We start from the raw sequence: 17,691 nt of genomic DNA, 5'->3' as shown, positions 1-17,691 counted from the left end.
AACTATGTAAATGACTCTTCAAAATGAGACGAAGGTAGTTAGTATCGAGTTTTCTTGTATTATGTCGTTTTTATTGTGAAATTACTTAGTGATGTCTACTCTTCATTTCAACAAAAACCAATTTCACTATCACCCCTTCCCCGCTTCTCTTCTCTTCCAAAGGGAAAAACAAATTCGCTAATTTAATATGATATAAATTGTCGTCAAATTCGCATGTATCAACGTCCATAGGGAATTTACATATATTATTACAAAATATTGTTGCCATGTGGAGTTTATGAATGTAATCGGTATTCCTCATGTGCGAGCCTATTGGTTTCTTGATTTACTTTGTGAAGGATGATCGTCCATACCGTGATCATAAAGGTCGTAACTTATTGACAACCTAACCAAATTTTAGATTTTAGATTCCCTTCGAATCTTCCCATCCCTTTTCCAATTTCTTTCTACGTGTTCTAATCAGATCAATCAACCTGTGTAAATTTACAAATTGTTAAAATAATTTAATTTTTATTTCCCGAGATAAAACAATTTTTGCACAGGCATCCAATTTAATATTATCACATCATAAAATATAACATTTTTAAATTCACTACTTAAAAAGTTTTTAAAACATAAATTTAATTAGATGATCGCATAATACTCTTTATATTATTATTATTAGTACATTAAAATTAACTCAATAGTTATTATAGAACTTTTGTCAAAAAAATCATTACTCAATTCTTAGCAACAAATTAGTGTCTAAACTCTAAACTAATTATGTATTCATAATATGTGAAGATCATAGGTAACATAATAATAAAACCAATCATTGTACAACAAAAACCACTATCGCATATATAAATATGTATTTAACATCTCAAAAATATTTTTATTATACTCCAGTAAATAAGTTGATAATATAATAATATTTTCATTATTTAATTAAAAAATATGATATTAATATATATAAATTTATAACAATTAATTTGGTAGTTAAAACAACTTTTGAAAGAATAAGTTCATCATTTCCATGCAATTGAACTCACAATTTAATGGTTAGTCGTCGAAGCATTTCATGTGATTCTTCTTCAAAAGTATAACTAAACTTAGTTGTTAGTCCATTTGAGTCTGAGATAAAGTGTTCGATTCTCATTTCCTTCTCCCTTCAATTATAGTACATTGAATTATACTTTTATTTTATTTTTATTTTTTTCAGTCCCACATCACTGCCTAAACTATCGTTTGCAAACTACAAAACAGGCACATCCAAAGCCTCAGTAATCTGCATTCTGCAATTTGCATCTTATTAGAGTTTCCTTAAACTTTTAAGTCTACATTGAGCACATCCAAACTAACTAATTTGAGACTTACATAGGAAAGCAAAAACATGTGCTTACTATCAAGAAGCAAACAATTAACAAGTCGGAACTTTTACGCAAAAATAAATAGATGCACCTATATAAATTATCCAAGGATATGAATGAGTTTGGCAAAAGCTTACACGGCCTGGAAAGAGATTTAAAATGGTCTCTGTGGAATTGTCTTCCCCAAAATTGCCTCCCAAACTGAAGGTGAAAATGGTGCTTTCTTGTCCAAAAACTCCCTCACAGCCTTCTTATCAAGATTAAAGCCCTTATCCGTTAATGTCTTGATAGCATCCTTTGCTTCTTCAACACCTTTTTCCTTGCAGAAACTGTCTACTAAGCCTACAAAAGTAGTTGTGTTCGGATAATGACCTGCTTCCAACATCTCCACACAGAATTCAAAAGCATCCTGTAATCTGCCACATTTGCATAGTCCTTGTACAAGGACAGTGTAACTGAAAACGTTTGGTGAAATGCCATTGCTTTGCATTTTCCGAAAAATCCTTATGGCATCATCTGCCTTGTGGGCCTTCGTAAAGCCTTCCACTACAGCTGTATATATGACAATCTCCGGAATGGTACCCTTCTCCCGCATCAGACCAAAAAGCTTCAAGGCTTCTTGAACAAAGCCATCTTTGCATAGACCATCAAGCATGGCCACAGCATTGGGGATAAGACCGGTTTCCTTCATCTTCTTGAAGATCTCATTGGCATCTTGGGGCATAGATTCTGAAGCTGGTTGATTGGGATTTGACCTCTTTGCTTCTTCGGATTGGTTGCCCGAAGCAGAGTCGAATGTGTTTGCTGTTTTATTATCAAACCCAAGCTTGAATTTATCGAGGAAACTCTCTCCTGATTGACCAGCAGCCCGACCTGTTTCAGCCATATTTCTGCCATGGAATGCAAGATCAGGTCTTCCATGATCGTCCTCAAATTTCGGAGGGAAGGAATGGGAACCTCCACTACGTTCCCTCACACGCGGACGAGGAGGCTGATTAGTTGGCCTACCACCTCTCAAAGGTCTATCTGGAATTGGTTCCGGCGGAAACTGTTGATTGCCATATCCCTCCTGGCTTCCATTGATACCACTGCCATCAAAATCTGACTGTTTAAGAGAAAAATCCTCATCATGAGATTCTTGTACATGCTGTTTGATTCTTCCACCACCATCATCAACGAAGCTATAATGGCGCAAAGTCTTAAAGCATGGTGCCAGATATTGTTTGGAAGATGCAGGGGGAACTAGTTTATGAATCCGCCCTAGCATTGTTGGCATGTGAACCTGTTCATAAGTTTCATAAGCATACAGTAAACAAACTCATTCCGAAATCAAAGAAACAACAACTACACAAAGGGGGGAAACAGACATAAATCACACAATAAATGTTGAATAATCATGTATTCAATTAATTTATCACACGAAAGTGCCTGCAATTATTATCAATTTAAAATTATATCTTCAATTGTCAGCAAATGGTGCTGTTATATTAGCATTAAACCAAAGAATGAAATGAAAAAATGCAATGCTCAGTGGTGGTTTCGTAAGGACTCAATCCAATTCACTCAATAAAAGAGTAATCAGATGACCCAAAAAACTAATAAGAGTAAATGTCCTCCTAATAAAAAGGACTTGAGTATATTACTATATTTACATACAATAAGATCCCCACACAAAGTAGATTTTCCAATAAAAATGAATCAAGTTATGACTTAGATCAGACCTTTCAATTATCACATATACATTGATTTCCTTTAATCAAGTCAAGGGAAAGAAAATTAATTTCCTTTTATAAAAACTCTAGTAATCATAAAGGTCTTCAATGTTATATTTTACAAATAACAATAATATCAAGCGTATACACGAAAATATTATCCTACTAGGTGGGATTGGTTATATAAATCAAACGATGTTACGAGTCTTATCATAGGTGAGACTATCTATACATAGATCATATATCAATTATCATATATACATATATATTGGGTGGTGAGCAGGCCGACTCACCGCGCCCAAACCCGCCTTTAACTTTTACTTTTTTTTTTTTCAAAAAAAGTTACTAAACCATTCATTGAAAAAAACATACAATTTCACAATCCCTAACCAAATTTGTTCCAAATAGTAGCTACCATATGATGCTTCTAATATGAATATGATGCAAGCAGATGAATTGATGCAACCTTGGATTAGAATTCAGAAGTGCCACTTGAAGGGTCACTTTTATTTAGATCAAAATAGCAAAAGGAACAACTTCATTCCTATGCCACAATTCATCAACTCATCTCCGTCTTTAGACTAGCTGCTAGCACCTTTCACCCAGGAAGTCAAAAAACAACATTATTACAAACGTAAACTCAGTTTAAATCATGCTAACTTAAGAAAAGAAAAAAAAATGTCCAATGAAGATTTACATCCAAAGATTATAGGTCAAAAAGTGAATATTGGAATCATGAATAAACCACCTCAGGAAAAGACACTATGCATAAAACACACAAACCCCAGCTGTAGCTTTCACAGTACCAGGAAGTATGGAAGATACATATATAGATACACAGGACCCAGGGGCAGCAGCAACAGAGAGGGTGCGAGCCTGCGACGGATACACGGAGGGGACAGGTGCGACAGCGAGGCGCGACGGCGCCGGCGCTGGGTGTTGTAGGTCAATGTGTGCGACGGAGAGAGCCAGAGGCAGAGAGCCCGTGGGTGTTAGGGGGTGGAGGGCTGGAGGTTGATATGAATTCTGTTATACTTACGGGTTATGAGTCTGCTAGGGTTTTTTGCATAGTTATTAGAATTGAACCTGTAATGGACCCAGCCGTAATTGACCCAGTCATACGAGCAGGTCATCGGTTCAACCCATAAATCACTGATTCAACCGATTAATCCGATTATAATTAATATAAAATTATAAAAAAAAAATTAAAATCAAAAGTTAAAATACTTTTTCAATTTAAATGAACAAGAGAACAAAACATATTACAGTCAGTAAATTAATGATTAGCAAACTAATCAAAAACATAAATTCAATTTATAAATCAATCCATCAAAATACCGTTATACCAATAGTCCAATATTGCCTGTGTAATTGTCAACACTCAAATATTAAATCAACTCTTATTACAATAATTGAAGGTTAAGACTAAGACCGAGTCTCTACACATTACACAGAAACTATCTATTCTTACAGCAATAAATTCATCTCGGTGACAGATTTTCAGCAACAAATTCAACTCACTCATAATTTTCAACCCAAAAAAAATTTAGCTCAGTAACAAATTCAAGAAGTATAGCTCAAAAGATATTTACAACAACAAATTAAACTCAACAGCAACAATAAATTTAGCTCAATACAGCAACAAATTCAACTCAATACAACAATAAATTTGACTCAATACAGCAACAAAAGATGGTTCAGTGATGATTTACAACAACAAAATTGACAGGGGCAAGGGAAAAGGAAAAACTGAAAAAGATAGAAGAGGGGAATGCAGGGATAAAAGAAATAAAAGAATTAAGCAATAAAAGATTCAGCTAAGAGACATTCAGCAACAAATTCAACTTAGAGCAACAATTTAAAAGCAATAAAAGATAGGTATTCCATCATACTCATCTGTCACAATAAAATACTTCATCAATTCAACATGTTTTCCAGAAACAAAAAAAATTGCTCAGCGATATATTCAGCAACAAATTCAACTTACAGCAACAAATTCAGCTCATTGATCATTTTCAACAACAAAAAACTATGATAAAATTGAAAAAGAAAGAACAGGGCCGAAGGAAGCTCACCTGCCCAAGGACCAATTGACGGTGAAGGAAGCTGACCGACTGAACTGACGGCGGAACAAGAAGACGACGACCACCACCACCACCCGAGGGACCAGATGCTGATTCGGTCTGCTTTCTGCCGCCGGCGAAGCGAGAGCAGGGAAGGCGGCGACTGAGTGCGAGACGTGACGACACAGGCCGCGACGACGAGCTTGAGTCCGCCGAGTCCGAGTCAGTGAGTGCGACTGTGCGAGAGCTTGAAGGCGAGGGAGAGAGTGACGAGAAAGAGACGAGACTCGAGAGAGAAGAGAGACATTGAGGGTACTTTGGGGATGGGGGTGATCCGCTTTAGGGCAACCTGGGGGTGGGGGTGTTTAGCGGCGTCGTTTTTCATCTTTTTCAAAAGAAAAAACTCAAAAGGCATGACCGGTCCGGGTCATATAAACCAGCCGGTGAACGTTTTTGCTAAAAGACGCTGGGTCGATTTTTTTTTTTTTTGACTTAAATAAACTAAATAAAGAAAACAAAACAAATAAAATAAAAAAACTGCTTAAATAGATAGACAATTTCATTTAAAATTACTCTTAAATTTTTTTAAAGATAAAAGAAGCTCTACATAATAAAATTGTAATTTTATCGTCATCTTTATTATAGTGTCTGCCACTGTGTTTGCATCCCTCATTCTAAAAAATTTTAAAAGTGGGGCAAAATAATATAATAAAATAATAAAAAATATATATTAATATTAATATATTTAGATATTTAAATTTTGGAGTATATTAACTAATCAAATTTTTAATAAATAAATATAATTAATACATCTAAAAATATAGTAATTTAATTTAAAAATATTTTTTTTATTTTAATATTTCGGTAATATTGCATGAGTAATATATTTATTATTAATACTTGCGTTTAGTCAAGCATTTAATATCTATCAAATTATATTTATATTGATTATTTTTTATATGATACAAAAAAAATTATAACTCAATAGCTAAAAAATCTATAAAGAATATAACTCGAATGAACTAATTTAGAATTTTGACTATTTTTTATTTTGGTATCTGAATTTTTTCTAAAATTATACGAGAGAGATAAAAAAATTGTGAAAAAAATAAAAATTTAAATTAAACAATCACAATTATCTTTATATATAGGTATAGACAAAATAATATATTTTTTTTATTAAACAAATGTCAAATAATTTTTTGATATTTAATTGCAAAGTTGACATTTTATAATATTATAATAAATTTTTTTTAACGAAAACAATATTATATGTATGAATAAACAAAATTAAATTAAACAAAATAATAAAAAATAAATAAATGATATATATTATAAAAAAAGTATTAAATATTAATAATCTCATTTATATTTAAAAAATTAAGCTTAACTTTAAGCAATTAAATAATTATTATTAATTATTATTAATATTTGTTTTGAATTTATATAATACAATAATTTTTATTATTGTATTAATATATAATAATATAAATATTTCTTACACATAATTTTTTTTGAAGTGTGGGGCAAATAAATTATTATAATGGGGACAATTCTCTACACATATATATACTTGTTATTAGTTTTTTGAAAGTTTAATGGGACAATTGCCCCCACACTCCTACACATAAATCTGTCCCTGCTCATAATCAAACAAAAGTCAACACACCAATTCCAATGCACGATATCTCTTATTTTGAGCACCAATGGATCAATAAATTCAAAACCATCTTGGTGACAAGATTAAACGCTTCCACACAATTCGTCTCACAAATAATATCTCGTTGACCCACATCCCAAGCTAAGAGATATCCTCTCCAAATAGCAAATGATTCTCCTTGAAGAATAATATTACTATCAATCATTCCCAAACACCCCATTTGCCAACTTCCATTACAATATCTAATAAAACAAGCAAAACCAACACTATCACCCGAACCAGGATAACTAGCATCACAATTAATCTTGAAAGTACTAATGGATGAGGAATTTCAAAAACCATTTAGAATAAAGGGAAGGGACATACATTGTAATTCAAAAATATTCTTAAGCTCATTTTCTGAAGCTAATGCCAGACAAATCACTTTTTCCAAAGGCCAAGTTTCATGAAGATTAAAGATGTCATTATTCCTTACTTGTCATATCCACCAAAGTCCCGAAAAGAATTTGAGCGGATGTTCTCTGCTATGATACAAGAACCAGCTTCAAATCCAAAGGATGACAAGAAATATCCAACCTATGCCATACAAGTTGAGCTTTTGGACAATCTCGAATACAATGTAAAACCGATTCCTGGCTAGACAGACATCTTGCGTACCTATCCGATGACGACATCCCTCTTCTGAAGCATAAACTTGCAGTAGGAAGAGCCTCCTTAAGACACAGCCAAGCTAAAAATTTGTGTTTTTCCAGAACAAGTTGGCGCTAAAGTCAAAGCCAATTCCCCCGCTCCTCCCAACCAAACAGCTGCTTACACAACCACAAGTAACCATTGCGTGAGTCATAGATTTTGACAGCAAACTCATACCAATACCAACCCACTTCTGAACCTGCTTGCACATCTGGATGGTAAGAAAAAATATTACCTTTTAGATTTTGAGATAAAGGAGAATAAAGAGTATCCAAGTGCCACTACCAACCAACCAAATATCCTGAATCCAAAGATTCGAATAAAAAATGTGAACATAATCCATCTCATTAAATAATTGTCCTTCTCTCTTCCAGCTAGAAAACAAAAAATTCTGGTTCAAATCCCCAATGCACCAAGCAAATCTATCCTTCAACACTTTCCAAACCTTGCAAAGACTCCTCCAAATGGGAGAGCCCTTGTTCTTAGGACAACCAAAACAGTCATATAGAGATGATCTGTCTTTGGCATCCAACAATTGGACCCATAACTTGTTTGGTTGTTGGAAAAAAGTCCAAACTAACTTCCCAAGAAGAGCAATATTCGCACAATAAGAATCTCTAATCTCCAAACCTCTATATTTTTTGGAGTAACCAGTAACTTTCAACTAACAAAATTCAATCCTCTTCCATCAACTTGTCATTTCTAAAGAAATTTTTTTATCATAGACTCCAATTTACTAATGATTCTTTTGGAAAAAATAGAGACATACATCTGGTACGTGGGTATAGTGGCTGCAACAGAATTAACCAAGCAAAATCTACCAGGTTGATTGAGTAAACTCCCTTTCCAGCTTGCTAGTCTACCCCAGATCTTATTCAGGACACCATTGAAAACTGAACGGGTTACCCTAGAATGACTAAGAGTAACTCCAAGATACTTGCCCAAGTCCTGGACAAATCTGATAGAGGATACCCCAGTAAAAACCTCTTTCCTTGTTGCAGAGACATTCTTAGAGCAAAGCGCTTTAGACTTCTTCACATTAATCTTCATCTCAGATGCTTTGCAAAAGGTCTCTAAAACCAACATCACATTTTGCACATGTCTCTTTGTAGTTTTACAGAATAAAAGCAAGTCATTCGCAAATATTAAGTGGGATATTCTTGGTCCCCTCTAGAAACAGCAACCGGCTCCCACAAGCCCAAATCAACCTGATGACTAATAAAGTATGCCAATCACTCCATACACAACACAAAAAGATAGGGTGACATAGGGTCTCCTTGTCTAAGACCCCAGTTAGGAATAAAGCCATTCAGACGATTCCCATTCCAAAGAATAGATAAGGAGGAAGCAGTGACACAATTCATAATCAAATTAACTGTAGGGCTGAAAAAACCAAAACTCTTAAGGGTATGGGCTAAAAACCTCCAGTCAACTCTGTCATAAGCTTTCTCCAGACCAATTTTAAAAGTCAGCGTGCCTTTCTTTTTCTTCATAAAGTAGAGGACTTCTTGAGAAATAATGATTTTGTTAGGAGTTCCTCGTCTCGGAATAAATCCTCCTTGAAGCGGGCCAACAATCTCCGCAAGATGAGGACGGAGCCTATTAACAAGGACTTTTGTGATGATCTTGTAAACTACATTGTAGAGACTAATCGGCCTGAAATCTTTCATAGATACCAGTAATTCAACCTTTGGAATAAGAACCAGTAAAGTCTCCATCATTCTCGGATCAAGAGTAACACCGGAGAATGCCTGCTTAACCATCTTCTAAACATCAAGACCAATAATCTCCCAATATTCCTTGAAGAAGAAATTTTGAAACCCATCAGAACCCAGAATTTTAAAAGAGTTCATGTGAAAAATAGTTGTTCTGACTTCCTCCATAGTAATTGGTGCCGTAAGATCATTGCAAGCTTCCTCATTTAGAGAAGGAACAAGCACATCACCAAGGCAACCCAAATCAACATCATCCAAACGATAGAATAAGCTTTTGTAGAAAGACTCTACTTCTCGACTCAGAACCTCTGGATCAGTTTTCCACACTCCATCCTTGAAAAAAAGGCCATGAATCTTATTATGCTTCCTTAGCACAAGAGTTTGAAAATGAAAGAATCTTGTATTCATATCCTCGAACCTTATCTAATGCTCTCTAAACTTTTGGAACCATAGGAACTCTTCTTGCATTAGAGTATTATTATAATGATTAAGCAACGGTTGCTCTTTCTGACACAAATAAATGCTATCCACCACTTTCAAATACTTTTGTAAATAATTAATCTGCTGCTCTAATTCATATTTTTTAACAAAAATATTATCAAACACCTTCGAGTTAAACTCTAATGAATTCTTCAGCACTTTCGAAAGCTTGCCATGAATTCCTCTATTACCAGACCACCATGACTGATTCACAATATCCTTATACCTGGAATGAGTAGTCCAAGCAGCAACAAATCGAAAAGGTCGATTCCCTTTAGGCTGAGGACGACCTTTATAATGCACCAAAATAGGGCAATGATCAGACTAAAGCCTATTTAAAACTTCTGCATAAGCCTCTGGAAAGATAGATAACCAACTACTATTTATACAGACTCGGTTAAGCTTTTTTGCCACGTCAACATAATTTTTTATCCTTCTGTACCAAAAAAAATTGTCTCCCTATAGTCTTCAGATTAAACAAACCACTATCCCCTAATGAAGTAGTAAACATGTTTGCTCTTTGATGAGAAAATTGATAGCCCTTAAATTCATGAGAAAATATGACTTCATTAAAATTACCAAGAATAATCCAAGGTCCTTGAAAAATCATGAATTGTGCAACAAGATAATCTCAAAGGAGAACCCTTTTATTAAATTGAGAGCTACTATAAATACCACTGCACCTCCAAATTAAATTATCAGATTGAACCTCAATAGTAACACCCTGATCAAAAGCATCAATGAACTTACAACAAACACCCTGCATAGAGGATAGAAATCAAATACCCCTATTATGCCCCTCTGCTTCCACTATACCAAAAAAAAGTCATACCCCAACATTTTCCAAAACAATTTTAAATGCTGAAAAGGAGAGTGAGTTTCAACCACAATAAAGAAAACAGGTCTAAATTTTTTAACAAGTTCCTTACAATGCACCTAGGCTAACTTATTAGAAGCACTCCTAATATTCCAAACAATCATATTTAAACTATCCATAAATAATAGGGACAGAATAAATAAAAACATAAACTCTAAATAGAATCACCAACCTCAATAGGTGGTTTGTCCTACGGTACTGGCATACTTTGATCCTCAATAATTGTCACCCTCGGACTCCCCAACGTTGCACCCGCCATGCTTCCATCTACTAAAGTTTCTTCCGTTGCACCACCATTTTTATCAACTGGCGAGTTCTGTAGGAAGGAAGGCCGCAGACGCTTCCGGAGAGAAATGTCACGACGTGCAGGAGTTTTGCGTGATGGAGATGGCGCAATTTTATGTTTTTCTCACTGCCCCATCCTAATGCCAATTGATTTGCCTCCATCACCATGAAAATTGGGTCTTGGAATCCTTCTTGAACCATACTTGTGCTGCTTTCCATCTTGGTCCTTCAAACCTGATGGATGGCCCATTGTGAATTTTCTCTTACGCAGCACTTGTTGCCAACCCTCTCCATCATCCATGCATGGCTCATTAACATGACCATCAGGCATGTGAGGAGCCAATAATTCCGTAACCACATCCTTCCCTTTAACAACTCCTAATTTCTCGCCGAAATTACGAGAATTCTCACCCAAATCGCGAGCTTCCGATTCAACCTTTTTTTGAATTTCATGATTGTTGTGTGGCACTAGGGTCGGGGCTTCATTATTTATTTCATCACCAAAAGAATCACACTTTCCTTCCAAGGACTCCTTCTCCATGCACAACAATTTATCATGCCCATACCGTGCACAAGTAGAACAAATCAACTGTAAACGTTTGTACTCCACTTTATAAGTCATACCCTCCACTATAATATGTTTGATTACAAGCAATCCAAGATTAATTTGAACACAAACTCGAACATATTTTCTCTTTCTGCAAGCTTAGTGGCCAAATCTACTTTCATCGAAACCCCTATTGCAGAAGCAATTCGCAGCATTGCTTGTTCCTGGTAGCACCAAATTGGAAGTCTCGAGACTCGAATCCATACTAGTGTTGATCCGAGGATTGTTCGCATGGCCTAAAATCCACGTCCCATGACTTTACTACAACATAGTGATAGTCTATCAATCACGGGACACCAAGCATGACTTTCTCACGATCCGCAACAATATCAAATTTAACCAAAAATACCCAAACTCCACATCCAACAAATCATACCCTCCTTTGATGCGCTATACTATCCGAAACTTATGCATAAGAGTCGTGTAGCCATAATGTTTATCCAGTACCTTGATCACAATGACTTCTTTATATGGTTCAACTAGACAGCTCTTTGCCTTCTTCGTAAAATTGACACTTGGTGGACGAGAATTACCCTGCTTACCTGGCACCGTCACGATACTATACCCAGATAAAGACCTACTAATGTAAAGGCCTTAAATTTTTCTGCACCAATGACCTTATTATCTCTAAAAGAGACCTTGGATAGTTTTTCTAAACCCTCTCGAAAAGAATCCTCCTTAACACCGGATACACACCCTCCCACACTCTTTCCCTTATATGGCATGGCCATCTTTCTCACCATGTTTCACCGTCAAACGCTCGCTTCCGCTCTCTCCTTCTCCCTGAATACGGAGTACGTTTTCTTTTTTTTACCAAATCTAATATTTAAATAGTCTAATTAGTGACCTAATTTAATAATTATGATTTTTTTATTTAGGCTTTAAAAGAATAAAAAAACAAATGACGGTTTCTTTGGACAAGTCCACCTTGCCAAAACCTGTGGATCAGCGGCTTTTTTTTATTACAATCGTGCTTCCTTTTTCAATCGTGCTATGTTACCAAGAAGAAATCTACCAATATCTGCCAAAGGTTATTGGGTTATTTCACAAAGCCCAATTATTTAGAAAAATTACACCCCAAATTAACCCAGTTAATCCTAATACCACATGTTTATACCTGTAACCCTAATTTACCCTCTTTTTACTTGTTGTTACTGCTGAGACACACCCCCACTCCTCATCTCCTCTGGCAGCGCCACGTAGCACGCCGGATTGCCGTCTTCTCTGGTCGCATTCGTCAACGGAGTCAACGCCGTCGGAAAACCAGTTGCATGCTACGTTAGTTTGTTATCACTCCTGCACATTTCAATTTGCATTATACTGGACCCACCAAATCCCTAATTGACATAACAAATTATATTTAAATTAATTTTAATTAGTGTTGATAATAGTTGGCAGATACAACTCTTGGTACCCTATACTTTTCCTTTTTATTATAGCATCTAGTTCAATTATTTTTTTGGGCAAGTTAAATGAGTTTCACCAATTAAGTTCTATTTTAGTCTTGAAAATTAATAAGTTGCATTGATTTATTCTTTAATTTTTTAATTGTTACAATTTGATCTTTTATATTTAAAAAAGTATACCAATATAGTCCTTCGTATATTTTCCGTCATCGAAACTCAACATCATTGGTGACGTAACCAGAGACGGATGTATGTATATAATTGTGGGGGCAACCGCCCCCACTACAATTTGAAAATTTTTTAAGTAGTATATGATAATAATATTTATTTGTCCTCATTAAATTATTGAATTTGACCCCATAATAATTTTTTACTCAATTTTTGGTACTACATAGTTAATTTAAAAATTTTATATTAGATGTCATTAGAATGATCAATTCTCAATTTAAAAAAAATTTGTATTTTTTCTTAAAAATCGACTCCAAAGAATATTATTTATCTTTTTTTGTTAGTTTTATTTTTTTTTCATAACAACTGCATTAATTGAAAGAATTTTCTCAACTATGAATCTCAATAAGAATTGGCTTCTAATTGTATGAGAAGTAAATTTTTAAATAAATATTTACTTATATATATGTAAGAGTAATACTACACATTCAAGTCTTTTTATGAACTAAGTTTAACCAAGTTAAACAATAAGATTTAAAATAATGTTAGTCATAGTTGATTTTTGTTATCTTAGACTAACTCGGGTGGACTTGGTTAACAAAAAAATGTGAATATATAGCATTATCTTATATAAAAAGACAGATATTTTGATTGTGTTGTTAAGAAAAAGATTACTTAATTTTTTTAAAATATGAAACTTAAATAATAAAATTCTAAATTATATATTATTATTTAAATTACTATTTCGGTATTTTAATTTGTAAATTAGATATTTTAAAAACTAATCATGTTATATATACATAGAAAATAACCACCTGTATATATATATATTGAAATAAAAAATATACATTAAAATAAATTAAATAATACATGTATTTATATATAAATACATAATGATTAATGAATAATTTGATAACTGATTTTTATGTACATATAATATTTTTATTATTATTATTATTGTTATTATTATTATTATTATTATTATTATAATATATATAGCCCTTACTATCAAAATTTTTTACATCTGTCACTGGACGTAACTCAAGTCTTGCCACGCTGAACATATTAAAACGACGTTATACACGTTTTAACGCTAAAAAAGGCATATAAACGATGTCGTTTGAGGGTTATGACAAGGAACTTGATTATGACTAGGGACGGATCTATATATATTATAGTGGGGGCAAGTGCCCCCACTATAATTTGAAATTTTTTTGAATAGTATATGATAATAATATTTATTTGCCCCATTAAATTATTGAATTTGACCCCACAATAATTTTTTACTTAACTTTTGGTACTTAATAGTCAATTTAAAAATTTCATATTAGATGTTTATGAGAAGAATCAATTCTCAATTTAAATGAGATTGATGTTCTTTCTTAGAGATGAACTCAAAAAATATTATTTATCTTTTTTTAAAATTAGTTTTAGTTTTTTCTGTAGCAATTACATTAATTGAAAGAATTTTTTCAACTATGAATATTACTTAGAGTTGGCCTTTTATTGTATGAAAGTGAATTTTTAAATAATTGTTTAGTGATATATATAAAAAGAGAGACATTTCAATTATATTTAAAAAAAAAGATTAATAATTTTTTTAAAAATATAAAACTTAAAAAATAGAATTCTTAATTATATATTATTATTTAAATTACTATTTTAGTGTTTTAATTTGTAAATTATATATTTTGAAGACTAATCATATTTTATAATAACAAAATATAATTATAACAATAATTATGCTATATGTACATAAAAAGTAACTATCCGTATAGAATACATATTAAAATATAAAATATACATTGAAAATAAATTAAATAATAAATATATTTATACACAAATACATAATAGTTAATGAATAATTTGATAGCTAATTTTTGTGTACATATAATATTTTTATTATAAAAATTATTAGAGTTTATCTATCTTGTATCCTAAAAGCACATATTGAGATTACAAATTGAAAATATTTTTATTGAAATTTCAAAAAATTTAAATTTTTAATGTATTTATTTTGTAATTATTAAATAAATTTAAAATCTTTCACTAATAGTAAGCTTGTTATGTGTTTTTATGATACATGTTAGCTAAACCTAAATTATTATTATGTTATATATATTTTGTCCCCACTATCATAATTTTCTGGATCCATCATTGTTAATGACGCTGAATTCTGGTAATAAAAAATACATAAAAGACTATATTAATGCACTTTTTTTAGTTTAGACGACTAAATGAAAATAATTAAAAAATCAAAAACTAAATCAGTATAACTCACCAATCGGACTAAAATGAAACTTAATTCGAGCTGAATAGTAGAATTTGGCTCGTTTTGCCACCTTATATATAGGGCAATTTACCTAAATAAATAAAGTAAGTGAAAGCTTTACTCAAATACACAAAACAAAAACCGTTTACGTGCATGTGCAAATTTCACTTTCTATGTAATCCGTGGAAAGCAACCACGGTTTCTAATTTCCACGTAAACCGTGGCAACAAGGGAAGGATTATGAATGGTTTTTCTTGTGTGTAAACCGTGGCAAGTTACCACAGATTACGAAGGGAAGATTGAATGCATAAACCGTGGCTGCCTCCCACGGTTTATGAAGATTGCGCAGTAAACGTAAACCTCTGTAACCTCCCATGGTTTATGAGAATTGTGCAGTAAACGTAAACCACTCTAACCTCCCACAGTTTATGTGTTAGGGGCTATAAATACATAATCCGCTGAAGGTCTTCACGGATCATTTGTGTCACAAACAAAATTTTGAAGGTTGTTGCTTTCAGAGAATTTGAGGAAAGCTTTGAAGGTTTCAAAGAGGTTTGGGTGGTTGAGCCATGGAGGATGAGGTTCGCTTGTACCGACTAAATGGCGTTGCTCACGTGGCTGGATACATCGACGAAGAAGTTAGTTATTATTATTATTATTATTAATATTTTTATTAATCTTATTTATATAAATATTGATATTATTATTTTTATTGTTAGTAAAAATAGTTTATGACTTTTATTTTTATTGTTATTCTTATTAATATTATTTATATAAATATTGATATTATCCTGGTTATTGTTAGTAAAAATATTTTATTATTTTTATTTTTATTGTTATTCTTATTAATATTATTTATATAAATATTGATATTATTACGGTTATTGGCAGTAACAATATTTTATTACTTTTATTTTTATTGTTACTATGAGTGCATAGTATTAGTAGTTTCATTGCTAATATTATTGTTGTTGTTACTTTTATGACAATGGTAGTTATTATTGTTACTCGTACTTTTTGTTAGTGTTGGGAGCGTTTAGTATTATAATTACTGTTATTGTTAGTGGAGTTATTCCTGTTGGTGTTGTTATTATTCCATTTTGCTTCGTGATTGTTATTGTTATAACAATAGAATCAACAAAATCAATGTGAGGATTCTAGTAATTTTTTATAAATTATGTTTGATGTTATTAGTGATGGTCGTATGTTGAGGGATTTTGTTACCCACATTTTGCAGCCTACTAGGGTTATTAGCGGCATTAGGAGACAACAGAATATGCCCTTACATGACCGGATTATACCCTATCTGGAGACCGCCGGCTTGTATCATTTGGCTAGGCTGAACAGTCAGTGGTTCTGGGTTGATGAGCCTCTCCTTAGTGCATTTATTGAGCGATGGCGTCCTGAGACCCACACCTTCCATATGCCCTTTGGTGAGTGCACTATTACTTTGCAAGATGTGGCATATCAGCTGGGTTTGCCGATCGATGGTGAGCCCGTTAGTGGGTGCCTGATTGAGTTTGAGAATCTGATGGAGCACGGTAGACCAGCATGGGTGTGGTTCCGCGAGTTGTTCGGGGAGTTACCTCCGCAGAGTAAGGTAAAGAAGATGACAGTGTGCTACACATGGTTCCATGAGAGGTTTCGGGTTCTCCCAGCAGATGCTAGCGATGAGACCGTGTGTATATACGCTCGTGCCTATATTCTGATGCTGTTGTCCTCGCAGCTGTTTGCGGACAAGAATGCAAACCGGGTCCACCTTCGCTGGTTGCCTTATTTGGCATCGTTGGACGAGTTGGGCAGATATAGCTGGGGCTCGGCTGCACTGGTCTGGTTGTATAGATGTCTTTGTCGTGTGACAAACAGAAACGTTGTTAACTTGGCCAGGCCGCTACAGCTTCTACAGCCTTGGATTTTCTGGAGGTTTCCCACTCTGAGGCCCAGTGGGTTTGATGGATTCGGGTTTCCTCTTGCTTCCAGGTACGGTTTATTATTTTCAGTTCGTAAATTGTTCAACATCATGTGTTATTCTTTGTTTTGACATCATTTCAATGAAAATTGTAGGTGGGCTGAGTACATGCCGAGAAACGATGCAGGGGCTCAAAGATTAGTGTCTGCACGCCTTTCCTTGGATCGATTGCGTGTCCACGATGTGAGTCATTTAGTTATTGCTCTTACTTGCACTAGTTTATGTTAAATGTCATGGTCTGACGAAACTCTTACTGTTTCGATACAGTTTGTGTGGGAGCCTTATTCTTCTGTCGAGGTTGCTTCTGTTATTCATCCGGAGATACTAGTTGACGAGCACCGTAGGCTATGGACGGCCATCACTAGCCTGATATATTTTGCTGCGATTGAGTGGCATCAGGTCGATAGGGTTCTACCGCAGTTCGGCGGTGTTCAGCAT

At 33.8% G+C, this 17,691-nt stretch overlaps 1 protein-coding gene across 4 annotated transcripts; it reads right to left on the bottom strand.

Annotated features, from left to right (window-relative positions):
- Positions 1-1,256: 1,256 nt before the first annotated feature.
- On the bottom strand, positions 1,257-5,530 carry LOC107642860 (Pentatricopeptide repeat (PPR) superfamily protein). Of its 4 annotated transcripts, none has more exons than XM_016346354.3 (3): positions 5,137-5,516; positions 3,528-3,656; positions 1,257-2,631 (listed from the first exon to the last, which is right to left on the bottom strand). In XM_016346354.3, exon 3 carries the CDS (start codon positions 2,623-2,625, stop codon positions 1,504-1,506), a length of 1,122 nt encoding a protein of 373 aa, XP_016201840.1. In that variant the 5' UTR covers positions 2,626-2,631; positions 3,528-3,656; positions 5,137-5,516; the 3' UTR covers positions 1,257-1,503. The 4 variants fall into 4 exon arrangements, with proteins under 4 accessions (XP_016201840.1, XP_088344386.1, XP_016201839.1 ...); XM_088488260.1 differs by lacking the exon at positions 5,137-5,516 and adding an exon at positions 3,868-5,103; XM_016346353.3 differs by lacking the exon at positions 3,528-3,656 and having other exon boundaries at positions 5,137-5,530.
- Positions 5,531-17,691: the final 12,161 nt, after the last annotated feature.

Source organism: Arachis ipaensis, chromosome B5 (assembly GCF_059453495.1).
Source record: "Arachis ipaensis isolate K30076 ecotype BB chromosome B5, ASM5945349v1, whole genome shotgun sequence".
Taxonomy (NCBI): Eukaryota; Viridiplantae; Streptophyta; class Magnoliopsida; order Fabales; family Fabaceae; genus Arachis; species Arachis ipaensis.
The sequence above is the reverse complement of the archived record's forward strand: the minus strand, read 5'-3'. Positions and strand labels throughout refer to the sequence as shown.

Coding starts and splice junctions, on each gene's coding strand:
- LOC107642860 (XM_021123007.2), bottom strand. CDS start 3,888: ATGTATCTTCCATACTTCCTG. Junction 2,632..3,867: donor TGTATCTTCCATACTTCCTG/GTACTGTGAAAG, acceptor ACTTATGAACAG/GTTCACATGCCAACAATGCT.